General features: G+C 40.8%; 1 protein-coding gene across 1 annotated transcript in view; it reads right to left on the bottom strand.

The window, feature by feature from the left end:
* Window positions 1-18,706, bottom strand: part of Ankfy1 (ankyrin repeat and FYVE domain containing 1) — a gene marked incomplete in the record, with an annotated part of 90,477 nt that overhangs the window by 65,069 nt on the left and 6,702 nt on the right. Inside the window, 1 exon segment of the mRNA XM_013522066.1 lies at window positions 3,169-3,361. Within this exon segment, the coding sequence (XP_013377520.1) occupies window positions 3,169-3,361 (193 nt within the window).

Raw genomic sequence — 18,706 nt, 5'->3', positions numbered from 1 at the left:
TGGTTTTTCTCCGGTACCGGGAACCGAACTCACGACCTTGCACTTGCCAGGCAGGTGCTTTTGCCGCTGAGCTAAGTCCCCAGCCCCTGAGCTAAGTCCCCAGCCCCGACAGCACTGAATTTTGATGGACAATGTCTATAATATGTTTCTGGAAATGTTTTTTTATTTCTAATTTATATCTAATTCACATAGAATGCTCTCCTAATAGGACAGTCACCTGTGCTGGTGAGCTACAAGGTAAGTAGAATGATTAACACTAATCTATGAAGATGTTTTATGCAGAATAAATCAAGATAACCCATCACCGAGAGAAAGGTGACAACCTTGAAGACTGTGATGACAACCTGGAGACTGCGCTGGGCTCTGCTCCATATTAATGTTCAGGCAAGTTAAACAGAAAAGCTAGAACAAACTGGCTTTCACAAAGCAGTAAGAATTAGAAACCCAATACCTGGATACCCATTCTTACCAGCAACATTCAAACCTAATGTTGTCCATTTATTACTCAACCCTTCATAAAGAAATGAGGTTGGAGAAATCTTTCCTTTCTTTGAAACATTTCTATTACTTATGATATACTATTACATGAAAAGAGCTTCTGAAATACATATTTATGTTTACTTTCAAAATGTCAAACGCTAAATGAGGAAAGTATCTAGTCAGTTAACAGAAAAGCCCAGATGACCTACTTGGCTGACATGAGCATGAGACATACGGCTATGCTGGTAGCAATGCAAAGTCACTCATAATCATCACTCTGCTTGTATTACTTACTTCTTTTCATTTTTGTCCCTCCCTTTAAAATTATTTACTATGTTAGAAAGCCTTCAGAAACTAAATTTTAAAAACTATTACATGTGGCAAGGGGTAAAAGAAAAGAAAAACTATCACATGAATTCACTCATCCACTGAAAAGGAGACCCAAGCAGAAGTGCTTCTATATAATTTGCTTGACACAGACAAATTTAACACCACAAAATGTTATCCAGGACACGCTTTATAAGCATGTAAGAATACCAATAATTCTAGCTCTATTAAAGACTAAGCTATAACTAATTATATTAGACCACAAGAGTAATATCTACTATTTCAAGTTGTTATAAGAGTGACACAAAATATATTCATCAATAAATATAAAGAAAAAACAGAACTAATATTCTAATCAGGCATGCTGACACATGCCTATAATCCCAGCACTCTGGGAGGCTAAAGCAGAAGGTTCACAAGTTCAAGCCCAGCTTAGGCAATTTAGTGACATAGACCCTGTCTCAAAATAAAAAGTACAAAAAAAGAGGTGATGTTGCTCAGTGCAAAGGTCCTGGGTCCAATTCCTAGAATTAAAATAATAATAATGGTAATAATAATATTCTATTCAAAACAGAACATAAAACTGTCTCAAATCATACCCTATCATAAAGTTTTAAAAATTTAATGAAAACAGGATGCTATTTACAAAGCACAAATAATGTAAGTCTATTATATTTATAAAGAACTAAACGTTGGGGCTGGGGATACAGCTCAGCAGCATAAGCGCCTGCCTGGCAAGCACAAGGTCCTGAGTTCAATTCCTGGTACCAAAAAGAAAACAAACAAAAAAGAATCAAATGTTAATAACTTAAATGGATTTTCACCGTCTATACAGTATAGACAGTCACAAATTCACAATTCTAACCTATGGTCACAAAAAGTTATAAAAGTAAATGTTTCCGTAGGATTTCTAATTATAAAATGTCAAGTCAAACAATTTTTTCTATCTTTTTAGTCTGACATACTGTAGTGAAGAAAATGATTTCAGTAATAATTGCTAATAATAATTTTATTTTTTGATTGGTGTGGTGTAGTGTTGTATGGGTTGTGTTGTGTTGGGCTGGGTTGGTTTGGTTTGGTTTTGATCTTGAACTCACCATGTAGCCCAGGCTAGCCTTGAACTCCCAACAATCCTCCTGTCTCAGCCTCCCAAGTGCTGGGATCACAGGCGTGCACCACCACTCTTGCCTTGGTTTTTGTTTTTTGAGACAGAGTCTCACTGCGTAGTTCCAACTGGGCTTGAACACGTGGTGACCCTCATGCCTCTGCCTCCTGGTTACAGGTGTGCACCACCATGCCCAGCTTCTAATAATAGTTTTAAAATCAGCAAGGGGTATAGTTCAGTAGCAGAGTACCTGCTAACATGCAAGACCTTGGGTTTGATCCCCACCACTGCAACCAAACCAAAAACAAACAAAAATCAAAATTAGAAAGTCTAATTAAAGTTAAATCTAAGAGGACTCTATGTAGAAACAACTAAAGGCTTAGTAACTTTTTAAAACTTTGTTTTAATCAATTCTAATATTTCATGGCCTGAAGGAAATACAGCATTTGCCCAGTATGCTCAAATCCCTGGGGTAGGTCCCGGGACCATGACAGGGGGAGTGAGGAGGAAGGGTGTTTCTTCCACGTTTCTTAACATAGTGGGTCCCTGGTGGTCTAGTGGCTAGCATTCAGCACTTTCACATATCTTGACATAAAAAATCCCTATATATCAGTCACTCAGCTACTGAGATGCATATAAAAGTATTATTAAATGCTTCAACAAAATGCATGCCAGAGGGCAACCCATTCGGGATCCCTCCTGTCTCTCAGGAGCTATTCCTATTCTCCAATAAATTTTCCTACTCTTTTTTTGTTTTTTTGTTTTTTTGTCTTTTTGAGACAGGGTCTCGCTATGGAGTTCAGGCTGACCTTGAGCTCACTTTGTAGCCCCAGCTGGCCTCGAACTCGCAAAGATCCTCCTGCCTCAGCCTCCTGAGTGCTGGGATTACAGGCATGCGCCATCATGCCCAGCCCTACTCTTAACTGTAAAAAAAAAAAGTATGCCAGAGAACAAAGTGTTTCTTTAATATCTTGGTAAAAGATAGCTATAACTTCCTAGACATGTAAGGTAATTCCTGCCTGCCTTAGCAATGCGACTACCATGACTCTCACACTGTGCTGGAGATAGACAGTAAATAAGAGATTTTCAAAAACTCTCCCTCAAGAATTTGACATTTGAGGGTATAAAGGCTTGCTAATAATCCTGCTTAGAGAGAAATACCTTGGTTAAGAGAGTGAATGTAGAAAGGCTGTAATGTTTCTTGACGGCCCAGGAGTAAAGCAGAGGGCTCGCTTTCTGCGTGCCCAGGAGCTCACCTGTACTGCTCCTGCTCATAGAGGTCAGCCACTATGGTCAGCAAGCGGCTGATGAATGACTCACTGCTGCTTTCCTTCTTTGCTTGTGCTGCCAAAAGAGTGCATCTCTTCTCTGTCTCTGCCAGTTTCTTCTGAAGTTTGACATATTCTTGTCGGAGAAGCATCAAGTGCTTCTCCAACTTGGCCACCTCCTCTGCAAAAAAACCCAAAAAAACGAAGTTTAATATGGCAGGTATAAAGTAAACAATATTCATTGCTCCTCCGTCCACAGACAGGAAGGCTACCACAGTGAGCAGCCATGTGACATTTCTACCATTTCTTGACGACAGTCCTACAAAACGAAAAGTGGGTTTGTTTCCAGGTGCTGGTCACTGAGCTGAGAAGACCATCACATACATACAGACGCCAACAGATAATCTGGGCATGGTGGCTTGGGAGGCTGAGGCAGTAAGACTGCTGAGTTCAAGGTCAGCCTAGACTACACAGTGAGACCCTTTCTCAAAAAAACAAAGAAAAAAAAGGAAGGAAGGAAGGAAGGAAGGAAGGAAGGAAGGAAGGAAGGAAGGAAGGAAGGAAGGAAGGAAGACAGAGAAAGGAAGAAAGGAAGCAAGCAAGGAAGAAAGAAAGAGGAGAAAAGCAAGCAAGCAAGCGAACCAGGCATGAGGGTGCACACCTATAATCCTAGTACTCTGGGAGGTTGAGGCAGAAGAATCGCTATGAGTTGGAGGCCAGCCTGGGCTACATAGTGAGTTCAAGGTCAGCCTGAACTGCATAGCAAGACCCTGTCTCAAAAAACAAAAACAAAACAAAAGGTTTTGACAGTGTTGCCCACCCTACAATCCCTTTTCCATAAAGCCAGAAGTTTCAAGTAAGGAAGGATATCAAAATCATCTAGGAGACTTTTTTCAAGTCACTAGTAGTAATAACCAGTTTTAACACACCATATGCTCTTGCAAAGGTTTTACATAAATTCTCTCATGTATCTTCATAACAACCCTATGAGGTAAGTACTGTTACCAAACAAACTTTACAGGTAAGGACACTAGGGCACAGAGAACTTACAAATTTGCCCAGGTCATAAAGTTTGTGAGAAGCAGGACTGGCATATGAGCACAGGTGCCCATCCTTACTTCAGGCACTACAATTTCCCTAGCCATTAGACTGAACCACCTGACACCCACCCTCCGTCAGGGGAGGGTCAGGGCAGTCCATAGCAATTCATATGGAAGCAAGCCATATTCCACAGGTGTGCAAGGCACAAAGGTTGAGAACTAGAGTGTTTTGTTTTGGTTTGGTTATTTTGGAGACAAGGTCTAGCCATGTAGTTCAGGCTAGTCTTGAACCTGCAGTGATCCTCCTGTCTCAGCCTCCCAAGTGCTGGGATTATAAGCATGCGCCACCACCCTAGCAAGAACCAGTGTATCTGTTTCATTAAATTTAATAAATATTTACCAAGGGGGGCTGGGGATTTAACTCAGTGGCACAGCGCCTGCCTGGCAAGCTCAAGGTCATAAGTTCAATTCCCGGTACCGGAGAAAAACCAAAAAAAAAAAAAAAAAAGAAAAAGAAAACATTTACCTAGCGTCTACTGGGTGCCAGATAGTGAGCAATGATAAGCAAAATCAGACATAGCTGTCCTCAGAGTTTTAGGTACTGGAGAAGATAAATATAAATCAAATGCCTTTTATTATAATTTATAACAGCCAGAAAAATCAAGCACAAAACTACAATTTAGAAAAACATAGCAATGAGAGCCCATAAATAAAGACATTTCAATTAGGAAACCAGGAAAGGGTCCCCTGTGGAAGCAAACAGTCACCAAACTCCTCTCCTTTACCTGGCTCTGGAGTCTTGGTAGGGCACAGAGTTGGGGAGTTCAATTAACTGTGCCAATGGGCACTTCTATAAATCAAGATCTTTAACTACGGAGCCCCAGCACTGCTATACTCATCCTCTGGCCTTTGGTCCCTTCACCTCACTACTCCCCACCACAGATACTACGAACACTGCCGCTGTGCTGTAGCCCATTTCTTACCCAACCTGCCTCCTTCTCTGCCAATCTCCTGAGAAAGACTGAGCCAACATCACCCACGTACCACCAACCACTCCACCTCCCCTTCTCCATGCTTCCTCAATGAAGAAAGTACCTCTCCTACCCAAGTCCTCTATATGTGCTCCAATCCCCTCCTCAGACCTTTGCTTTACCATCAATGACCTCTCCTCCCGAAACTGCGGTTTCTCTTTCAGCGAGTGCTTCTCCTTAGCACAAAAACATGTTCATGTCTCTAACAAAGGAATACCATCCTTCCTCACAGCTGGCAACCGCCTCCCTTCAATCTCTAGCTGCCACAGGCCATTTCCTCACCAATTATTTCCCTGTGACTCCCTCATTCTGTGCCCACCACCCCTTGGACTCCTCTCTCCAATGACCTTTACTGCCAAGTGCAATGGACTCTTGGCAGTGGTCCTCCTGGACCTCTATGACACAGCATATGTCCGTCCCTCTTTTCTTCTCATTCAGCGACCACAAGGCCACCCTTTCTGATTCTGGTTCTCTCTCACATGCCTCCCTGCATGCTCCTCCCCAGACCACTGACACTCCTCAGGGTCTGCCCTTGGCTCTCTTCTCGGCTGTGCATTTCCCAGAGACTGACCGAGCCACATCTCTGGTTTGCACTGATCCCACCATCTAGGTACCAGTGATCCATTTATCCACCTCTCCAGTCCAGATGTCTTTTCTTTGCTTCATCTATCCATTCACCCAACAGACACTTCTCACTAGTGGCCCAAAGGCACTCCAAATTCATTAGGCCAAAACAAAACTTCAAGCAAATCCGTTCTTTCCTCTTGTGGTTTCCTATACTAATAAATGACATCACCATCCACCTGAGATAGTGAGCAGGTTACATGGGTAGCTATTTTTCACCCACATGGGTCCAACATTCAGTGAGCAAAAACTACTTTCTCATTTAAACATCTCTGGGAATCCTTCTGTCTCCTGTATCCTTGTCCCCATATGACTTTAATTCAGGCTCTCAGTCATCCTATCTGAGCTCCTCCAAGATAAAAAAAAATTTAAAAATTGAAACACTGAAAAAATTCAAGCCTGAATCTCAGAGCCTAACATAAGGTCTGACAGACAGGTTGTTATGGTTTCAATCTAGATGTCTCCCAACAGCCTCGTGTGCTCATAGGTGGGGCTTCTGGATTGGATTACGGGGGCGTATAGCCAATTTGTTGTGAGGAGGAGGGGTCTGGTCGGAGGAGGCAGATCATACTTTTTATGGGCCAGATATAGTAGATTAGGAGGTGCCTTTCTGAGATTTAGAAGGGCAAACTAATTTATTCCTCCTACAAATGAGTAATGCAGCATCAAAGCAGTGTCAAATGTAGAATCAAAGTAGGATCTACAAGGAAACCATGAACAGGAGGGAATGACAACAAAATAATAGGCACAAAGAATCTGGATATTGATCTGTAAGGCAGTGTTACAACTCAGGCAAAAATTCAGAGGATCAGTGGGAAAACTTTATGTTGATCCAGAACCTATGGGAGAACAGGAGAAAGGGGAATATGAAAATGTCTGCCTTTAGGAAAGAAATTACTGATTCCTCCGTCTAACCGTTCAAAGGGAGATCTTCAAAGTTTTGTTTCAGACATCTTCTCCTTCTCTCTCAAGGGAATCATTTTTCTTTGTTTTTTGAGACAAGGTCTCATTATGTAGTTCAGGTCAGCCTCGATCTCACTATGACCAGGCTGGCCTCTAACTCACAGCAACTGTCCTGCTTCAGCCTCCCAAATGCTGTGATTACAGGCATACACCACCATGCCCAGCCTCTCATAGAAAGCCCGTACATCTTCCTGAATACCAGTTATATACATGTAATTCCAAAATCTACACCAATGGCTCCAGTCTCTCCAGAATTCCCAACACAAATTTGTAGCTGCTGTCTGAACACTGACCCAAAACAAAAAGGTAAAGGCAGGGTTTAGGAAGACCTAGGTTCTGACTAACAAAATTACAAAAACTCTTACCCAACACTTTGTATAAGAGGAAACCCCAAGGATCACAAATGCTCTCAAGACAGTTTAGAAGCGCCTGTTTATGAGCACACGTGTGGTGGTGCCATCTGCCATACCAATCCATAGTATAGTGGAGAGAGTGCCTGGGTCTGAGCTGTTATTCTGTGAGCAAGACTGCTTGCTTGCAAACAGCAAAGCAGATGTGTCCTTGAAGTGTCACCAACCTACAGTTTGTACAAGAAAGAGTACAAAATTACCCAGCTGAGCAACACTGGAGAGAGAATCTACAGTAAGTGCAGCAGCCAAGAGTATGAGTACTAGAACTAGACCAACGGGGACCAAATCCCTTCTAGCTGGGACACCTCAGGCAGGCATCACATTCTCACCTGTAAACACGAAAAGTGCCTATGCATAAACAGCCTTAGAACAGTGCTTACCTTGTTGTAATAGTAGATCTTAGCTATTGTAATTCTTAAAAAGGCAACACAGAGTAGTCCTTAATAGGATGTATGCCAAGCCTCATGACCCAGGCTTACCCATTTACTACGTATGACCTGCAACAAATTATTCCTCTCTGTGCTTCAGTTTTCTCCTGGGGAAAACAGAACAGTAATAGTATCTGAGTATTATGTAAAGAGTGACTGAGTTAAGATAGGTATGTCACATCCTTATTTGACACGTGCCAGCCTGGGCAACTTAGTGAAACTCTGTATTTCAATCAATAATCAATCAAGCAATATGCTGAGGATATGGCTCAGTGGTGAAGCACTTGTCCAGCTGGTACAAGGCCCTGGGTTTAACCCCCACTACCACAAAAAAAAAAAAAAAAAGATCATTTAGGACACTAAGTGATTAACATGGTTTACTTCTATTTTGTGGATCATTTTTAGCTGAGATTTCATCTTTTTCCCATTCTAACTTTCCTCTTGAAAAATAAGCCCAGAAATTTAATGGACAGATAAAGTCTACAGTTTTGCCAGAAAAAGAGCTATGTTATCAATGAAAAATGTCAGCAACCTCCATTTACACTTTTTTCATGTTTCTTTCCAAATCACAACCTCTTGCTTTCCATCAAGGTAGTCTGAGGTCAGACTTTTTTCTGAGATATGGTCTCACTATGCAATTCATTCAGGCTGGCCTAGACTCATTTTATACCCTAGGCTGGGCTCTATCTAACTCATGGCAATCCTCCTGCCTCAGCCTTCTGAGTGCTGGGATTACAGGCATGCGCCCCACACCCTAGACATTTTAATAGGCATCCTATGTATAAATTTTTGTTTGTTGTGCTACTGGAAATTGAGTCCAAGGCCTTAGCACTGAGGCACAATTCCAGCCCCTTTTAAATTTTAAGACGAAATCTTGCTAAGTCACTGAACTGCCCAGGCTGGGCTTCATTTTGCCATCCTCCTGGCTCAATCTCCTGGACTGCAGAGATTATAGGTGTGCACCACCATGCCTGCCTAGTCTATCAATTTTGATGTGATCAAAGACAAAATCTGCATTCATGGCAAACAGAATCAGGCTAAAATAAAGAGCTCAATATCTATTGTTAAAAAAAAAAATCCACTTCTAGGGAAGTTACAAGGGAGAGCCAAAAAGCCTGGCGCGGTGGTACTCACCTAATAACCCAGCACCTGGAGGCTGAGCTATGAAGATCACAAGTTAAAGGTCAACCTGGGCCATATAGTGAGTTAAAGCCCAGTTTGAACTACACAGTAAGATCTTCTCAAACAACAATAAAAAAGGAGAAAGAGTAGGACAGAAAAGTAAAGGAGAGAGAGAGAAGAGCAGAAGGAGGAAAAGGAACAGGAAGACGAGGAAAATAAATTATTATCTTTATAACATTCCCCTTTCTAGGTCAGGATTGTCAAACTTTTTCCATAAAGGCCCAGAGAGTAAATGTTTTAGGCTGTGTAGCATACAGTGGCATACAGTCTCAGTGGCCCTGTTCAACTTTACTGCTGTAACACAAAAGAAAAAACAAATGTGTGGCTATTCTCCAAAAATAATTTTATATGGACACAGAAAACTGAATTTCATAAAATTTTCATGTCATTATATATGTTTCTTTTGGTTTTTCAACTACTTAAAATACTGTTTAAAATATGGATTCTATTAAGTTAGTATTTCTATAGTTTACAAAAATAAAATAAATTACAACTACAAGATGTTATATAATATTTTTTAAAATGCTCAAATGGGGAGGAACAAGGGGAGAGGGGGAAAGGAAAGAAGGAAAAAGAAAAAAATGAGAAAAGAAGAAAAAATGAAAACAAAGCTTTTATAAATGGGGAAGGGAGGAGGGGCTGAAGGGAGGGTAGGAGAATGGAAAAAAAAATAAGTTACATCATGCACACTGATCATTATGATGAGTGTACTTGTTACGTATATCTAAAATGTACCAATAAAATCTGATTTAAAAAATAAATGTAATTAAACTTTTAATTAATTTTGAGATAAGTGTAGGTTAACATGCATTTTAAATAACTAATAAACTGTGTTTCCCAGTTATAAAAAAAAGTCTTGGATCAGATTTGAAGAAGAGAGGCCAGGCCTGGTGGTACACACCTGTAATCCTAGCATTCAGGAGGGTAATGCAGGAGGGTCTGAGGCCAGCCTGGGCTACACAGTGAGTTCAAAGCCAGCCTGAACTACATAGAAAAAAAAAATACTTAAGAGGCTATGGTTTATCGACCTCTGCTCTAAGTGATAAAGAATTAGTATGTCAAAATGATGCCTAGAACCAAACAAAAAGGGAAGAACAGAATTAATCTGTTCCAAATCCCTAGCATTTTATGTCCTCCCACTTCCCATTACCAAACTCTACACCACTAAAACAGCCCTTGCATCTTCAAGGCCAGCTTCTCTCCAATTGCTCTGCTACACAGACTCACTCTCATTCAGGACAAACTTCATTTCCACATGGTTATACTCCAGCTTACCTATCCCAGTGGTGGTGAAGGGCACGGACAGCCATCTGTCAGCCCCCGAGCCAAGCTGCCTCAGCACTACACCAGCAGCCAAACATCAGGTAACAGCGCACACAGGGGCCACGTACATGCTCAGAAAGTAGCGGCACCAGGAAATGATGTCATGAGCTTGGACTCATTAGCCACAACTGTCTGAGCTTTTGTGTGGTTGGTCAGGAGATATCTATATCTGCAAAGGAGGTATCTATATCTGTATCTGTATCCGTATCTATATCTATGTTTGTGTGGACTGGCTGTGACTTTTAATTCATTTGTTTTTATCAACACAAGATTGAGCTTGGAGTTTTCTTATGAAAAACTGAAATTTAGTACCTAAGATTTAGCAAAGAGAGGAGATTAAAATTTGGTTATTTTTTTTTTTTTTGGTCTTTTTTGAGACAGGGTCTCACTGTGCAGTTCAGCCTGGGCTTGAGCTCACTTTGTAGCCCAGGCTGGTTTCGAACTCCCAACAATCCTCCTGCCTCAGCGTCCCGAGTACTAGGATTACAGGAGTGTGCCACCATGCCCGGCCTAAAATTCTTTTAATGCTGTGCTGTAGCCTGGCATATTTGAATATGCAGCATCAGATTTAGTTGTCTATGAAGGATTTCTGAAAACAAAAGCAAGAATATATATTTATTTGCTTGTGACTTTATTCTGTTTGTTTTTTGTTTTTTTCCAGTACCAGGAATTGAACTCACGACCTTTTGCTTGCCAGGCAGGCGCCATGCCGCTGAGCTAAATCCCCAGCCAGCCCCCCTCCCCCCTGCTTGTGACCTTAGCAGAAGCCCCCAGGATAGGAAATGCAGATGCCTTTTTCACAGCAGGCCGAAAGCTGATAGTGAATGAAACATTTCCCCCTTGTGCTGGTGGTCAACAAATTCAAGAGGAACCCCAGCTGAGAATCACTGCCACAGACTTCTAATTCAGGGAATATCCAATTCTTTAGTGTCAACTAATACTGTTAACTGTATTTGGTATAAGGTTAGATTTGTATTGGACGCTTCTTTTTTATTTTTAATTTTGTGGTTTTTTTAGATTCAAGTCTTGAACACCAAAAACTGACTACAGCAAAAAAAAGCAAAACTGAAAACAGATAGTGGCAGTGCATTCCGAGAGCCCAGGACAGGGTCATCTGGAGTGACTGAACGCAATGGGAAAGCATTACGTATTCCATGTAGTGCCAACGTTGTGCGTTGCACATCAAGTGTCAGACAGCGTTTTGACAACCACAACAGTGCTGCCAAATTTGGTGAAACTGAAAATTTCTTGAAGGGAAACTGAGGAAATATCATAACCAGTATCTTAGTTTTTATAACTATCTTTCTAAAACAGAGAGAGAGATGCCAGCTTTCAAATTTCACTGCACAAGGCAAAACGTGGGTAAGGCCCTCTCTGATGGGGATTTTGTCAAAATGGCCTCACTGTCTGGGAGTAATTCCCTTTACCATGATTTCCCAAACAAGGATAAATTTATGCAATGCATCTCTGAGAGGCCACTTAGTAGAAATACTGTTAAAAACCAAGTCCTGGGCATGGCATGTGGTATTAGTCAGCCACTCACCATGGACTTACAAAAGCTTGGGTGAAGGCATGGATATAAATAATCCTGCAAGACTAGCAGTAATTTTGTGTCATGCTGTTAGTGACATCATGAGAGAAGAGCTGGTGAAACTGGTGTCCTTGCCTGGAAGAACACAAAGGATACACAGCTACGCTGCTGTGATGGAGGCTTTTTTGTCACAAGATGTAAGAGCAGAAAAAGCGGTTTCAATTCCTAGTTACAGGGCATCTTGCATGATGAGAGCAACATCTGTTTCATATGTTCTTTGTTAAAGAAGCAAACTAGCCAGTCATTCAATTTCACTTTATTATGTATCAAGAAGATTTTTGTGCCGGGAAAAGCAGCAAAGAATTAGAGGATATCCTCAAAGATGTCACAAAAATATTAAATTACATCATGGCTCATGCTTCTAACTTTTGACAGTTTCAAGCACTTCTTGATGAGGTTCAGGCTCAGTAGAATGCTTTACTTTTATACGATAATGTCCACGGCTGAGCAGAGGATGAGTCCTGCAGACATTTATAACCAGTTTGGATAAAATCAGGCCATTTACGAACAAGAAAGGGGAGGAATACAGCTCGTTGGTATGGCCTGCCTTAACAACCACATTTGGTTTTGTTTTTGTTTTACAGATTTTACACTACACTCCAATGCACTGAACAAAAAACTACAAAATGTAGTGAACACAGCAAAAAGGATGTTTTGTAATATTAAAACATTTGAGAGAAAACCACAGGTTTTTGAAAGAGACTTTGAAAGTGGAGAGCTGAAATATTTTCCAAGTTTAAAAATGCATTTAGAAAATTCTACAACATTTGTAGTTAATCCTACAAACCATCAGGAAATATACAAGGAATTTTCTACCACTGTAGCAGCTGCAAAGGAGAATTTTGGTGACAAAGATCTTACAGATCTTTGCAGTTCTGTAAGATGGAGAAAACCCTGTTTTCTTATTTCTCCAGATAAAGCCAAATTGAAGAACTTGATCTTTCCTGCTTACACTGGTTAGATTTTAGAAATCTGGAAACAGTGCTATTGGAATTTCAAGAAAGCTGTATCTGGGAAAGTAAATTCTATGACCTGAATGTGACACTTGAAAAGACAGAGTGTGAAGGGATGACAAAGGACAGCACAGGCGACAGTTCTGAAAATGTAATCCTTAAAGTGTGGAATTCTCTGCCAAATAATTGTAAGTCAATGAAAGCACTTAGGATTGCTTTTCTTACTTTATTTGGTTCATTTTATGCTTCTAATCAGCTGTTTTCAGCTTTTAACTATATCAACTCTGATACAATAAACAGACTAATTAATGGATGACCTGAGTGCTGCATATGTTGCTCTCAAACTAACAACGTATGAGCTAAGGCTTGACAAACTATCCACACGCACACAGCAGCAAAGAGCACATTAACCGTGCAAAAGCACGCCCAGTGCAAACTTTTCCCTCTCAATAAAAAGCTGTTTGTTTCACTGTAGATCATCTCTCTTACCATGTTCTTCTTTTAAGACAAAAGATGTTAACATACAAGTTGTTTTTTCTCAACTAAAACCTCAGTATTCAGGTCTGATAGCAGTGCTGGCACTCTGCAGTAAAGAAGTGGGTTTTGGCTTGCAGTCTGAGCACTCAGTCTAAAAGGTTCGCTGTCACTGGTCAAGTCTATCATGTTCTTTTTCTTCTCCACCCACTTTCAAAAGCGTACTCTTTAGCCACTACTTCCTTTCTTCCCGATTCAGAAACTTGGTGTCTGCCCACATCACTCTTACTAAACAGTCTTAGTCACTATTACACCTCAATTGTCTTTTCCAATTTATTCTTCAAGTTCCTCAACTTCTCTGCAGTATTTAATTCTCAATCATCTCATTCTTAACACATTTATGTTTGGCTTCCTCCCTCCACTCTGGAGTTTTCTTCCTACCATCCTTCATTTCTTATTTTGACTACCCACTTTCTGAAAGGACACAGTCTTGCAAGGTTCAGATCTAGAATTAACCTTTCTAAACTTTCCTTTTATTGTCTCTACTACATATATTATCCAAAATCTGTTTCTCCAACAGCTCCTAGTGAAAGGGGGATCCACTGGTACTATAAACCTGACAAGTCCAAAACCAAATTAACATCTTCCTAAAATCAAACTCCTTTTCCTACTTCCATTTCAATTGTTATTCAGACTTGAAAGCTCTGGGTTATTAGGTGTAAGCTGTGATATATACAATAGTGTAGCAAATATATTAAATTCTTAGGAATACATTTAACAAAAAAGTGTGCAAAGTACATGGTGAAAAAACACTGCTGACAGAAATTAGAGACAAGCACGCACCCAATCTCATTTGATCTCAGAAGAGACAAGCCGCCTGGTGTGGTGGCGCACGCCTGTAATCCCAGCACTCGGGAGGTTGAGACAGGAGGATCGTCGTGAGTTCGAGGCCAGCCTGGGCTACAAAGTTCAGGCCAGCCTGAAATTGCACAACAAGACTGTCTCAAAAAGACAAAAAAAAAGAAAAGACAAGCCAGGTGTGGTGACACATGTCTATAATTTCAGCACTTCAGAGGCTGAGGTAAGAGGATCACAAGTTTGACGCTAGCTTGGGCTACAAAGCAAGTGCAAGGCTAGCCTGACATATACAGCAAAACCCTGTCTCAAATAGTTGAAAGGAAAGCTGGCAGGAAGGAAGGAAGGATGGGGAAAGGGAAGGGGAGGGAGAGGAGGTAGGGGAAGGAGAGGAGAGGGGGGAAGGGAGGGGGAAACAGGGAGAGAGGGAAAACTAAATAAAAGGAACTACACTACACTAATGGGTTAAAACGCTCAACTGTGTTAGGATGTTAAGTGCCTTCAAAATGATTTATAGATTCGATACCATCTGTTATGGTTTAGTTCTAGAACGTCCCCCAAAACTCTCAGGTGCTCAGAGGTGAGGTTTTGGGGAAATAATTGGATCATAGGGGCACTGCCCTCATCAGTGATCCATCAACTGGTGATTTCAGCAGCTGAGTGTGCTGTCAGGAAGTGGTGTCTGGTTAGAGATGGGTCACTGGGGGCATGACCTGGAAAGGTGCATCTCCCTCCCTGGCTCCTCCCTTCTCTCTACTTCCTGGGTGCCACGACCTCCATGCCAGACCGGCCACACCCTTTCACCCTGCTGTTTCTGCATTTCACTGGAACTCCTGAAACTGCAAAGCACAATAAAGCTCTCCTCCTTTAAGTTTTAGGTGCTAGGTACTTTATTCAAACAAAGAGAAAGTGACAAAAACTTCCAATAAAAATCTCAGTAGTTTCACAAGCTCAAGCCCACACCGGGCCAGTTAGCAACCTTTTCTCAAAAAAAAACAAAAACCTGGGATGTACTGTATCTCAGTGCAAAGAGCCTGGGTTCATTTCCCAGTATACAAAACAAAAAAATTGCTGGCAAAGATGTGGAGTACTAAAAGCTTCATACAATGCTTGTAGGAATGCAAAGAGTATGACCATTTTGTTAAACAGTTTGACAATCTACTCCTCCTTTCTACAATACCAGGGAATGAACTAAGGGCCTTCACACTGAGTTACATCCCAACCCTATTTTAATTATTTTCAGACAGGGTCCTGCTAAGGTGCCCAGGCTGGGCTCAAACTGGCAATCAATCCTCCAGCCTCAGACAGCCAGGGTATTGGAACTACCGTACAAACAGGCACCACTGTGCCTGGCCGACAACTTCTTATAAACGTATACATCCTCTGACAACAATTCAATTCCCAGATATTTATCTAAAAGAAATGAAACACATATCCAAACAAATATTTGCACCTCAATGCTATGAATGAACATGAAATGTTCAGCTGGCTAACAGAAACAAATTGTGGTATATTCATACAATGGAGTATTACCTGGCAATAAAAAAGAATGGATGAGAACTGGGCAGGGTGGCACACACCTGTACTCCAAGGAGAGGGCTGTGGCAGGAAGATCACAAGTTTGAGCCTAGCCTGGGCTACAAGTTTGAGGCCAGCCTGGATAACACAATGCGATCCTGTCTCAAAAAACAAACAACAATAACAACAACAACAAAAGGAAAGGGGCGCCAGGCGTCGTGGCACACACCTGTAATCCCAGCACTTGGGAGGCTGAGGCAGGAGAATCACTGCAAGTTCGAGACCAGCCTGGGCTACAAAGTGAGCTCAAAGGCCTGCCTGAACTGCATGGCAAGACCCTGTCTCCAAAAGACCAAAAAAAAGGAAAGGGAGTAGGCCAGGTGTGGTGGTATGCACCTGTAATCCCTGTACTCAAGAAGATGAGGCAGGAGGATTGCCCCAAATTCAAGGCCAGCCTAGACTACACAGTGAGTTCAAGACCAGCTTGGACTCACGGAGTGAGACCTATCTCAAAAAAGCCAAAAGGCAACATGCTAAATGAAAGAAGCCAGACACAGACAATACGCATGTTAATTCCATATAAAAGTAAAAAGTAATGACACAAAAATAGTGGTGGCCAGAGGCCAGAGACATAGAATTGAACATAAAGGAGTTCAAGGGACATTGAGATGGGAGATTATCGTAAATTATCTGCATAAGCATTAAGCACAATTACATGTGTTTTGTTTTGTTTTGTAGACAGGGTCTCACTATGTAGTTCAGGCTGGCCTTGAACTCTCTACATATCATAGGCTGCCTTCAAACTCATGGCCATCCTTCTGTCTCAGCCTCTCAAGTGCTGGGATTACAGGCATGCACCACCACATCCTACTATATGTATCCTTATAAAAGAAAGCAGAGGAAGGTCTGACACATACAAAGGAGAAGGTGAAAGTGAAGACAGAATAGACAGATTTGAAGATAAGGCTTAAGGACTAAAGTGATGCAGTCACAAATCAAGGGATGCCAGCATCCCTCAGAAGCTCAACTCAAAAAAAAGATAGTCTACTAGAGTTTCCACAGGGATTATGGCACTATTAACAGCTTGGTTTTGGACCAGTGATACTGACTTCAGACTTAATGTCCTCCAGAATCATGACAATACTTCTCTGTTGCTTTAACCCACTGGTCTATGGGAACTTGTTACATCAGCCACAGGAAACTAACTAACACACTTATCCTTCCAAACAAAAAAATCTGTGTAGTAGTCAGGTATAGTAGTACACATTTGTAATCCCTGCACTCTGGGAGGTTGAGGAAGGAAGATCACCATCTTAAATCCAGCCCAGGTTATTTGTTGATTTAATGAGACCCTGTCTCAAAGAGTTTTAAAAAGAGCTGGGCGTGATGGTGCACACCTATAATCCTGGCACTCAGGAGGCAGAGGCAGGAGGATCACTGTGAATTCAAGGCCAGCCTGGGCCACATGGTGAATTCAAGGCCAACCTGAATTACACAGCAAGACCCTATCTCAAAAGACCAAAAAAAAAAAAAAAAAGAAAATTAGTTTTAAAAAAGGGTTGGAGATGTGGCTTGGTGTGAAGGCCCTGGGTGGTGCACTACCCAGTACAGTGGAGGAGGGGATGCTCGTATAGTAGAAAAGATTTTAAAATCCTAATAAAGTCTTGTTGAATAAGCATCCACAAATTATTTTACAGAATAAAGTAAAAGGATTCCCACAATATTTTGCAATAAAAGAGGAAATTAAATTTTTAAACATCTCCAATTGTAGTTAAGTTTTTCACATTCTTTATCTCAAATTCTAACCATATTCTAAGAATTATACTACTTACTTTTGAAACTACAGCTAGTTTCTCTTAGTTTACTGAAAAGAAAGGTTTGTGTTAACATTGTTTGGACAAGATTTCATGCCTATATCTTGTACTCTGAATAACTACTATGAAGACAATGTGCAATATATTAATTATTGTAACTCTCCTACTAACCTGTTTTGAAACTGTTTTATTGGGTTTTTTTCTCTTTAAAATAAAAAAAAAAAAAATTTTAAAAAAATTTAGGATCTTAACCAAAAGCCCATCCCATTATACCATGCCACCTGATTTCAGCTCCAATGTCAGAACATCAATGATGTATTGATCATTAACTAATTAATTAACCCAGGAATTAAATGTATTCTTTCTATTCCTTACTTTAAAGGCAATCCGTACTACCCTTTCCCTGCTCCAATTCTAATCCACAGTGTGTTCAGAAAGTCCTTTTGGTTTTCTTTTATTTTTTAGGATGAGGTCCCACTATGTTGCTCAGCCTGGTCTCCAACTCATGCACTCAAGTGATGCTCCTACTCTACCGTCCCAAGTAGCCGCCTTGCCTGGCTAAAGTCTTACTGCAACAGTTCTTACATTCTAGCCACAATTTTAGCAGTGAATTAATGTTTTATTTCCATAATTCTTTAATTAGTAAGTGACTTTATCCCTACTCCGCTTTATGTCAATTACAGAGAAACAAAGACAGAGCACAGTGGTGCCAAGCCTGTAATCCCAGTGTTCTGGGGGGCTGAGCCAGTCTGGGCAACTAAGTGAGATCCTGTCACAAAATAAGCAATTTTTTAAAAGGCTTGAGATATAACTCTTTGTAAATGTCCTAGGTTCAATGCTCAGTACCACAAAAAACAAACAACAAAATGTAAGAAAAAAAAGATTGTAAAGGCTGTGTTAAGATCCTATTTCAAGAACTATAAGAATAAATTTTTTTCAGCCATGTGTTAGGATCTTCCACATAAAGTATTTCATTAGAATATTGTTTTCCCAGAACATGTAATCTTTCTTGCAAGCATGAGAATAGAAAAGTTCCCCACTAGTGATGAATTACAACTACTTCTCTAAATCTGCTGACAGTGCAGACAGAATTTTTCTTTCAATATTACTGAGTATTCACCAATGAAGAATGTAGATACAGGAAAATTCAACAAAGAATAAGAGAAAAGGCGATATATTTACTATTGAGAATGTAAGTTCACACCATACCCTAATGAAAAGAGGAAGGGAAGTGGAAAGAGAAGATCTGGAAGACAGGGCAGAGGAGTAGGAATGGTCGCAGTACCCCGGGCATTGTGGATCTTCTTCATCAAAAAGAGA

Source organism: Chinchilla lanigera, unplaced genomic scaffold (assembly GCF_000276665.1).
Source record: "Chinchilla lanigera isolate Chin_1 unplaced genomic scaffold, ChiLan1.0 scaffold00066, whole genome shotgun sequence".
Taxonomy (NCBI): domain Eukaryota; kingdom Metazoa; phylum Chordata; class Mammalia; order Rodentia; family Chinchillidae; genus Chinchilla; species Chinchilla lanigera.
This window is presented reverse-complemented; position numbering and strand designations above follow the sequence as displayed.